This window comes from Protopterus annectens, chromosome 11.part0, assembly GCF_019279795.1.
Source record: "Protopterus annectens isolate FY-2018-M chromosome 11.part0, PAN1.0, whole genome shotgun sequence".
Classification (NCBI taxonomy): domain Eukaryota; kingdom Metazoa; phylum Chordata; order Ceratodontiformes; family Protopteridae; genus Protopterus; species Protopterus annectens.
In genome coordinates this window covers 302,482,016-302,493,028 of record NC_056745.1, presented here as the reverse complement: position 1 = coordinate 302,493,028, position 11,013 = coordinate 302,482,016, and the positions used below count along the sequence as shown (strand labels likewise).

Genomic DNA, 11,013 nt, shown 5'->3' with positions numbered 1-11,013 from the left:
CTATACTGTGCCTTGCATCTAACAGAGAGAGAGAGAGAGATTCAACAATGTTACAATTAGCTTCCACTGGTGAAGCGTACTTTCTTTTTGACTTCTCCATTCATCAATTGAAAAAACATTTCCTTTTTTGTATTGTTCCCTCTTGCTTTTCAGTCATTTCTCACAAAACTCAACTAGAATCTGGTTTCTATTCCTAAAGTGAAGATTATTTGAAGGCTATGACTGATATGGTGTCTACCACAACAGTAGCCAAGATCACCATTCCCTAATTATTTGCAGCATCTTAGGCCGATGAAAGTGGAAATTAGTCGTTTGCCAAGAGGTACCGCCAGCTTTTTTAACTATTTTTACTTCGTTACACTACTGCAGTGACGTCTTCATGGATTCAGGCAGTACAAACTCATCGTTTTGCTTGTTTGTGACTAAAATAATGCAAAAATCTGCTCTTTTATTATGCAGTTTATAAAACTGATAACAATAACAAGGATAACTTACATTTGGTTTTGTTCTCAAGTTGCCTCTTATGCTTAGAAGTTACTCCTTTTCAACTTTAAATGAGGAATACTCCCATCTTGTCACAGCACCTGTTTGTAGGCTTCAGCTAGGAACATTTTAATGTAGGTCTTTTACTTTTTTCAGGATGGCTAGAAAACATTTAGATTGTTTCTTTGGCTCCTGCATTCTGATTTCTCTTTTTAAAGATATAAATGCTGTAGTACATTCCTGCATCCTAAACTTATACTGCAGCTAAACACCCTTTTTTCTTTATCTTACTCGTTTTTCTCATGAGCTGTCAACTTTTGTGATAATGGCATCTTAGTCTCCAAATCATACACAGCTGTACCACAACCACTTGCATCAAGCTGGGACTGCAGTACAAAAGACCCATGTTTAGACTAAAGCACCATGTCTTCCTGTTTTTTCTTCAGGAGTAAGTAGGTGTTGAATTCATAATACGTTTTTCCACTTTCAGACTCTGTTATACTATAACCTTTCCTCTTCAGCAGGCTGTTGGTGACACACACTTGGTTCAATAGGAAATGGTTCAAAGTTTCATCACTAAGATGATAGAGGGGCTTGACAACTTGTGTTCATCAGATAGACTTCAAAAACTGTCCTGCCTCTTGATATCACACCACCTCCAATATGTGGAGCGAAGCCTTGCCGTCTGGATCAGGAATAACTTGTCTTCTGAATCAAGAATGCCCTTCTGTTTGTGGTTCTTGCTTTGGTATATACCAGTGGGAAAGCTAATACATTTATAAAGGTAATCAACCTTAACATATCCATTAGTGATAGTAGCAAACAGAACACATTTATCACTGACTAACTCTCTTAACTTTGGTAAAAACTCTCCTTGCCCTTAAAATAATGCCATTCCTTACACACCTGTAAATTATTTCTTGAAGAATACAGGGATAAACATACGTTTTAAGATGGGAACAACAGCGAGTTTACAGACTACTTTATCAACATTTAAAAGAAATGCAAAGCTGCATACTTAGACTGCGTCTTTGTTTATACACACCTCGGTTTCCTTTATCAGATGCACATTTTTGTTACTTTTCAACTTGCTGTTAGTCTGACTTAAGAAGTAATTGCCTAGCATTACCATATTCTGAATCCAGGGAATCTAATCCTTCATCCATAATAGTGCTGCATGCAAATTCAGATAGTAACTGTTTCTGACACCTCTGTTACTTTCTTTTCAATCTATCAGTAAATGCTTCATTTACATCCTAAGGAACAACAACACATACTGTTTGATCAGTCAGTTCTTTACACCACAAGAAGAACTTAATGAAATACATTTTTTTCTGAATTGTTCTTAAGCATATAAGTTCTGTTTTCTTTCTTATTTTGTTTCTAAAACAATCTACATTTAATTAAAGTTTCAGTTAACCTTCACACAGCTGATGACACCCATGAATCCTTTCTAAGGCAGCCACTCTACAATGCATTGAGAACACAAACAATAAGTAAGAAAAATGGGGCACAATCAGAAATGGATGAAAAACGGAGCTCAAATGGCTTGGTAATGTAAAATGTTACAGACATATTCTGATAAAGAAAAAGGCTGAGAATCAGATTATACATTATTTGATTACTACTTCCTCAGGATTACTCTCAGAATTTGAAGAGGTACTTCACAGCTTAGTTCCACTTTCGGCTGTACACCACTATGCCTGTCAGAAATTAAAAACAGCATATGATCATTTCATGGATGGCTGTCACTCCCACAGTAGTTTAAAAGTTTTGTTTTATAACCTATTTCAACGTCTGATGATCTTGAGCTTAATTTTAATAAGCACAGGGTAAGGGAGAGTTTTCCCCTGCAAGGAGGAATTCGGGGGGGGGGGGGGAGTCATTTAACAAAATGTTTGAAATTTCTGTTACCTTTTCAGTCATTGACAATCTGAGCTTCATTTACTTAAAGCAAGCACATTTTAAAGTCTAAATTGCTTTCATTATAAAGCTCATTCAATTTTGAGTGAAATTGCAGTATTGTATTTTCACTGCTCAGTGTGTATATTGACAATTGTTTAAATCATCACAGGATCACTTTATTACTAAATTTCTAAATGTTATTCTATATACCTAACTTGACAAGGATATATTTACCTATGATGTTATGACATTACGAGGAATGCAGTGCTCAATATATGTGTGTTATGCTAAATTCAGGTTGTCTTAGTTTTAGTCCCTAGTTCCATAAGAAAGTATTTTGGGAACACTGTTAATTATTTATTGCTTTACTTTTTTGTACTTGGATTCATACATATTCCATATAAGTTATCTTGCAATATTTATAGCATCATAGTAGTTGCCTTTATTTTTAAACATGCGACATAAGGTAGTACAGTGCTGTCATTTTTAGTTGTATGTTATTGCCATTTCTTCTTCCTCTGCCAGAGATACCTTCCTTTTCTTCTTTTATGTCTGTGTTGAGACTGATATAAAATTAAAGCAGATATTTCAGTTGCTGTGAACAGATGCTCAACTAATCTGTGCCGTTCTAAAAAAGTGCTGGTCTCTGATTGGAAGGCATTCCCTCCCTCCCTCCCTCCCTCTTCACACCTAAATGTTCTCAATATACAGGTACTTGAATTACAAACCTGTCCAGTTCATTTGTAGTATGCATTCTTTTCATTGTTCATCCCATAAAGGTGTAACCTGCAGAATAACAGCAACTAAAGAAAATGACAAATGCACTCTATAGTAAAATAGGAAAAAGTATGTGGCAGTACGTTATCACATTTTTTACTTCGACCAGTCCTGCAACTTATTATAACAGCAATGGTCTATAGAACTTTTCTTCCACTTGCAGAAATACTAACAAAAGTGTGTGTGTGTGTGTGTGTGTGTGTGTGTGTGTGTGTGTGTGTGTGTGTGTGTGTGTGTGTGTATGTACGCAAGCATGTGCATGTGTATATGTCTGTGTATTCCTGTGTGTGAGCAATGCCTTGAGGTAGGTGTCTTTTTATTTATAGAATAGCATCAGATGATGTGTCCTCTGCTATCATTGTCCCCTGTCACATATTTGTTGCATTACGAACTGACATAAAATATCTGCTTTCATCACTTGACGTCAAACTGGACAGGACTGTAAGAACTATATAAGAGATATCTTTCTTGTTGACCAAAGGCAAAAGGAATATTCAAGCACGCATGAAGGTGAAGACCTACTGAAACTGGGTTTTGCCAGTACAGACCACCAGCAATACTTTCTTCTGTACCATTCCAGTGATTTCAAGCCATCTAAAATGTAAGTGATGCTTCCTGTCACTACAATTTACAGTGCCTTTTTACACCTTTGTACACTGCATGTATAGTTTAGGAATTCAGATTCTACTCAAACTAATTAATGCCACACTGCCAGTGCAGTGAAAAAGTAACAGCTTACACTATTATTTAGATGTCTAGATATGAATTAAATTAGAAATGCTCAGATGTATAATATCCTAGGACTTCTAGTAGGAGATGAATTACAGACTACATGGCAATCACGCTCACGACAGTCAAATAATTATTTTAGTTACCTGCATTCAAGTAGTTCTGTAAAATATTTTTATTGTTATTTTATGTGTGTTATGCTATTTCTTGTTCTCTTCCCTGTATAGCGAGTTCCTAAGAAAAAGATGAGTGCCATTAAGTTCCTAACATTCCTGACTGCACTTTCCTTTACCATCAGTTGGCTTGAAGCTACACCAGCAAACAGGTCTGAGCTAGTGGAGAAAAGAAATACATCTGATTATTTACAATTCTTTTAATCTTTCTGATAAAATAGAAGGCAGTGAGGTGGCATATATAATTCATGTCCTTCTTCTGTTTTCATATTTTTGTACATCAGATACTCAGCTGTTTCTAGTGAATTGATAGAGGATTCCAGGGAAGGCTGGGCATTACCAATCCTGTCTAAAAACACATTGCTGAGGCTAACTGGGACAATTCCTGGACAGGGGCTGCAGAAATCAAAAAGGTATGAACTTCTTGCATATGAAAGCATTTCATAACTAGTACTGTGAATAAGAGCCAATATCACTGTTTGCATTAGTTCACACAGTACAGAAGGTATAGCCTATAACATTTCTGATTCATGCAATTTATTTAAAAATAAAATTTTGCTACTGAGCTATATTACTCCTGCCTCTTCACTTTTAATGTAATATAGCAAATTTTACCTCTATACTATTATTTTTAAATTTGAATCAGTTCTCTTTATACATATATATATATATATATATATATATATATATATATATATATATATATATATATATTCATTAAAATACAAACCAGCACAATGTCAAGGCATTTCATTGCTAAACAGATGATATTCAATGAGTTTTTATAAGTGGAGCTCTTGCACAGATTGCACAATACCAGTTAGCTTTAGAATTTGGCAAATATGTATGTCAGAAACAGTGCAATGCCACAGTGTTTAACTAAGTAGGTATATGTATTTGTGTGGCTATGGATAAGTTACTCTGTCTCCTTCAAAGTTTTCAGTAAATTAAAACTTTTAATGATTAATATTTAGATTATGTAACCTGAAATAAATTTGAATTTTAACATGTAAAAATGCAAATATGTTCTACAGACTAAAGTAAACATATAAAACTGAACTGAAAAAAATGAATCACACTGAAATGTATTAAGCTGTTTTTGCAATTGGTGGTCAAGGCATAGGTGTTATAACAGCATTTTAGTTCTTCATCTTAGTAAACTGGCTTCCTAAAAGAAAATTCAACAGAAACTATGACATTATCTCATTTTCATACTGATTTCTAACTATTATAATATATTTTTTACAGATAATGTCATGAGCAGAGCCAGTGCTAGTTTCATAAACTACAATTTTTAAAAATCCATAAACAGTCAAAATATTTGAGACATTTAATTTCTATATCTGTGCTCTACCCTGGAAAACAAATGTAAATAAAATGAAATTAAATAGTACCATATAGAATCTGCTAATTCAGTTTGGAAAGAAAATTAATACTGTTAAACATCAATTTTACATTTTTTTTTTTTAATTTCAGATTGATTTCTTTTAAAGGGCTTTTAACTATGAAAGACATGTAGCTTTGTAGTGCTTAAAGGGATACTAATTTAAAAAAAAATTATGGTCACCTTGCCAAGCTATATTTTAAGCCTAAACATTTTTTCTCTGTTAAATTGCCAATCATATCAAAGTCAGATACTTTTATTAATCTGTTGCTAAAGTGAATTTCTGCTCAAAATCATTAAATGTATATTAATAGCAAAGAAGATGAAATTGTTAGCAACTTTGAAAAATCCAAGTACTGCTGTGATAATTTTGAAAAAAAAATATCTATCTGTGTATCTGCCTATAGATAGATAAATATATATCGATATATAGATATACATATGTATAATTATTTTTCTGTACTTGCCTTTTTTACACAGTTATTAATTATACTTTCTTTTGGCTAATATGTGCCATATCCCTAACTGTTCTGTCTTAATCTCACATCTCACTTCTGCCTCTGACATCACACTATGTTGCCATGGAAATAATTATTAGTTTTTTCATGGGGTAATGTTATGATTTTCAAATGCATGCAGGCAAGCAAAAATAGGAGGTTATGCGTGAAGAGCTGCAGTCATTTAGCACACAATGCTCTAATGGATAATGAAAAATGAGCAAAGTACAGAACCGTGTAAAACACAAACCAAACTGCTTAAATCTCATGTTTTTCAAGAATTTGTTTTCTGACAGAAGGAAGGTCTCTTGGGCATAACAATGTTCAGGCAAAGGCTGAGGTACCCTACTGATATGGAGACTTTTTTATGTATTAAATATATAGTGCATCATGCAGTTTGCTTGGGGTTGTAGTTTTGCATTCTTAAATATGCATATATACATACATATACACACACATATAAATATGCATGCACATATATGTATTTATATTATTTATATATATATATATATATATATATATATATATATATATATATATATATATAAGGATATACTGACATTAATTTTCTAGTCAGTACATTGATGTGCAAAGACTCACAACATCAAAACTACAAAGTACATACTCCAAATAACCTTGGAGATTTCAAAGCAAAACAATGCTTTTTGCATGGACCAAGCATCCTCCCCATACCCCACACCACCTGCTACTAATGTACACCAAGTCCAAGACTGCACCATTCCAGGAAAAGGGCAAATTCTCCTACCTTGGTATTATAGTGATCTCACACCAATGACAATCATCTTTCCTATAAACCAAATGAAACCAACAGAAAAGATGCTGACTAAATCACTATCATCACTGTACACTGTACCCATATATATATATATATATATATGTGTGTGTGTGTGTGTGTGTGTGTGTGTGTGTGTGTGTGTGTGTGTGTGTGTGTGTGTGTGTGTGTGCATGTGTGTGAGAAGCAGCTATGTTAAAAATATGCACCTCTATTTCAGGTGTCTTAATTCTAATTCTGTCATAGAAAAGTAGCCATTGTTCTCTGTGGTGTGAGAGGTCATCTAGCTTTGACTAGAGGAACTTATGTGATGAATTAAGGTAGAGGATATTGGCAGACTGAACAATAGACTGGCGTAGCAACAAATGTGCTGCAGGTATTGCACTACATTGTGCTAGGAAACAAGAGTCATAAAATGGAGCTCTCCATTTACCAGTCACTACCCTCATCTTTACCTCTGGCCATGAGCTTTGGCTTTTGAGTGAAGGGATGAGATTATGAATACAAATGTAGAAATACAGCTTCTTGCATGATTGTGAACTCACTTTTCACAAGAGAGCAACAAACCTAATGATCAAGGAACACTTTGGTGTAGACCTGCTGTTCCTGTGAGTTGTGGACTCACCTCAAGAGGTCTGAACACCTAGTAAGTACACCTCCTAGCAGGAGTGTAGCCATGGTTTCAGGAAATATAAATCATTTTGCACTCAGTCATCTAAAATGTAACCCCATGTGCTGATTGTAATCATCCCTTCTAAGACAGTGTATGTTTCTGGAAAGTATAACTCTTTCAATACTGCAAAATAAAAAAAAAAAGATCATGGTATAATAGGCTTAATTGTTTAAAATGTATCGCATGGTGTAAATAATGCCTGACTACATCTCCTAGGCATCTCTGGTAGGAAGAGCTCCAAGAATGGTCCACTGGGAAGAGGCCTTATGGAAGACTCAAGACATGCTAGAGAGGATGTAGATCTCAAATTATGTGGGGAATTTTGTGGAATCCCACTGAATAAGCTGATGCCTGTAGCTGGGATAGGGAAGTCTGGTCTGTGATGCTCAGCTTGGTAATTTCCTGAAACTTAGCACAGCAACCGCTTTAGAAAATAAATGGATGGACAGCTGGATGGATAGATGGAAAGAGTCATAAAGGGATATACATAGTGTAGCAACTGGTTTCTTCAGGTTGGACAAAAAAAAAATCCCCAGTGTGCAGGTGGGAGACATGACAGATAGTTTATTGACTTCAAGTGTGGAGAGTGGATTCACACACACAGACACACACACACACACACACACACACACACACACACACACACACACACACGCACATGCACACGCACACACATGCACGCACACGCACACACGCACACACACACACAGAAGAACAGGGTTATATATACATACGGGGGCGTATGTCATTTTGTCCAGCCTGTATTCAGACCCTGTACTACGCTCGCTGTCACTAGGTACAGTGTTTAAACATGATATGTAGCACCATGAGGGAATGTGTAAGTGGAATACTTTTCCAATCCTTGCCAATTTCCTGTTAGTCTTCACACTGCATACCCAAAGAAAAGATGGAATTATGCCACTGACATGCTTTATTGTCTGGATGAGAAGTGGTATACATAGGCACACTCTCTGCAGAGTACCTAACAGAGCTGTTTGCCAATCACAGTGTCTGCTGGAAGTATTTGTGTGCTATTATGTCTCTTTTAGGGCCAAAGGCTACCATCACCTACTTGCACCCATACAGCCATGTTAAGCTTCAGTGATAACTGTGCAGTAGTGATGTATATGAGGTTTATTTTATCTTTGTTATCAGACTTCTACAGTTTTTCCTCAACTTGTCGTGTTTGTCTGTGCAAGGGGCATTGCGTTAAACTTCTTATGATTTCTGAATCATGGCCCATAATCCTAATGCATGTCATTACAATATAATAACAAAGAATTGACATACTGACAATGAATTGGTGCATTATGCCTACACAATGTCCTTATGTAGGACATACTGCCTTTCCAAATGTGACCAATTCTGACTAATATCTTTGCAAGTTTTCTATAAATTTAGCAATATTTGTTGACTAATCATAATTGCAGCCTAAAGAAAGCATGATTACACATACACAAAAAAAATCAGATGTTTTTATTTTTACTTTTCATTTTTGTTGTTGTTCAAGTGTCTTAAGTTGAAAACATCATAATCTCTGTTCTCGTGTATGTATTCTAATAACAACTAATTTTATTGCTACCCATGTTATGTCTTTGAATTAAACATTGTGCTTGTGATTTAGGAGTTTGAAAATGAAAGTGAAGCTGGGCAGATCTTTACTATACTTTTTTTTTTCATTTTGTACAGCATTAGCCATCACTTGGAAAAGAGGAAGTGTAATACTGCAACCTGTGTGACTCAACGCCTGGCAGACTACTTAGTCCGATCTAGGAACAGCTTTGGAGCTGTCTATTCACCAACCAATGTGGGTTCCAACACTTACGGCAAGAGGGATAACATGGAATTGATTAACACAGAGCCCATCAGCTATTTACAGTTTTAAAGCAAAACGGACCTGCTACAGACTGTATTGTTCTATGTAAAAACATACATAACTCTCAGATATTAATACTGTATGCTTTAGCAGTGCCTTTTTATGTACTGTGATATGCATGCTACTGTTTAATTTCCTTCTGTAACCAACATACCATAAATAGGATTTAAATAGTGGAATTGCTTCAACTTCAGGGGAACAATACATAGATATTCAACATGTATTTGTAAAATAACTAAATAAAAATGTAATCAGCAAATGAGCAAGAAACAAAATTAATTGCACTTGCAATGACTACTGGTGTAATAAAATTAAAGGATCTTTATTTTCATTTTTAATCTTCTGAATGTCTCCTTAAGATAATTTCCAAGGATAACAAATAATATTTTGGTTCATATAACAGATTTCTACATCCCATTAGAAGATTATTTAGATCAAAGTTCCTGAGATTTATCGTTTCATTATTTGACAGTTTTAATAGTACATTATTTATCCTAACTGCAATAAAATGCAACTGCCTCCATTTTAAATAATATATATTAGACTGAAAGCAAATTTTAACATAACGATATTTCTTTATGCAAGCAGCAGCAAATTGAAAAATACAAAAAAAAATATCTGCATAGATTAATTTTGGGGTGGTCTGGTAGAGCTGCTGGTTTAATAATGTAACTTAAAAACTTCCACATTTTAAAAGTTAAGTTTGGCAAAAAAAAAATCACTTCCCATGTCTGTCAGTTTTTGATATTGTTGGTGTATTTTTTAACATAGTCTTGTTTGATCCTTTGCTATCATCAGATAACTTAATAAAGGTCAATGGCAGGAAAAGCCATGCAGCTTTCCAGTGGTCATGATATCAAGTGTCCACCCTGCAAACTCTGCACACCATTTCTCCAGAAGGGTAATCTAACAATTTCCTGCACAGGCACCATTTGGAGACTGTAAACAACAACTTCAAACTGTTGCATTCATGAGACATTCTTAATATACGTCTGTGCTATAAGGTGGGGACTGTAAACAACTACCTCAAACTGTTGCATTCATGAGGCACTCTAAATATATGTCTGTGCTATAAGGTGGGGACTGTAAACAACTACCTCAAACTGTTGCATTCATGAGGCACTCTAAATATATGTCTGTGCTATAAGGTGGGCACTGTAAACAACTACCTCAACTGTTGCATTCATGAGGCACTCTAAATATATGTCTGTGCTATAAGGTGGGGACTGTAAACAACTACCTCAACTGTTGCATTCATGAGACACTCTTAATATACGTCTGTGCTATAAGGTGGGGACTGTAAACAACTACCTCAAACTGTTGCATTCATGAGGCACTCTAAACATATGTCTGTGCTATAAGGTGGGGACTGTAAACAACTACCTCAAACTGTTGCATTCATGAGGCACTCTAAATATATGTCTGTGCTATAAGGTGGGGACTGTAAACAACTACCTCAACTGTTGCATTCATGAGGCACTCTAAATATATGTCTGTGCTATAATGTGGGGACTGTAAACAACTACCTCAACTGTTGCATTCATGAGGCACTATAAATATATGTCTGTGCTATAAGGGGGGGACTGTAAACAGCTACCTCAAACTGTTGCATTCATGAGGCATTCTAAATATATCTGTATGTCTGTATTATAAGGTGCAAGGAAAAGCTTGAAGCTGCTTTCTCTAGAGCACTGACAGTTATCAAATATTTGGAGGGGGCTAC

General features: G+C 35.3%; 1 protein-coding gene across 1 annotated transcript; it reads left to right on the top strand.

The window, feature by feature from the left end:
- Window positions 1-3,584: 3,584 nt before the first annotated feature.
- LOC122814821 (islet amyloid polypeptide) lies at window positions 3,585-10,131 on the top strand. Its single transcript, XM_044087117.1, has 4 exons — window positions 3,585-3,766; window positions 4,122-4,219; window positions 4,352-4,480; window positions 9,104-10,131. The coding sequence occupies exons 2-4, from the start codon at window positions 4,140-4,142 to the stop codon at window positions 9,297-9,299; spliced, it is 405 nt and encodes a 134-aa protein (XP_043943052.1). The 5' UTR covers window positions 3,585-3,766; window positions 4,122-4,139; the 3' UTR covers window positions 9,300-10,131.
- The last annotated feature ends 882 nt before the right edge of the window (window positions 10,132-11,013 follow it).

Coding starts and splice junctions, on each gene's coding strand:
- LOC122814821 (XM_044087117.1), top strand. CDS start 4,140: ATGAGTGCCATTAAGTTCCTAACATTCCTGACTGCACTTTCCTTTACC. Junction 4,220..4,351: donor GAAGCTACACCAGCAAACAG/GTCTGAGCTAGT, acceptor TTTGTACATCAG/ATACTCAGCTGTTTCTAGTG. Junction 4,481..9,103: donor GGGCTGCAGAAATCAAAAAG/GTATGAACTTCT, acceptor CATTTTGTACAG/CATTAGCCATCACTTGGAAA.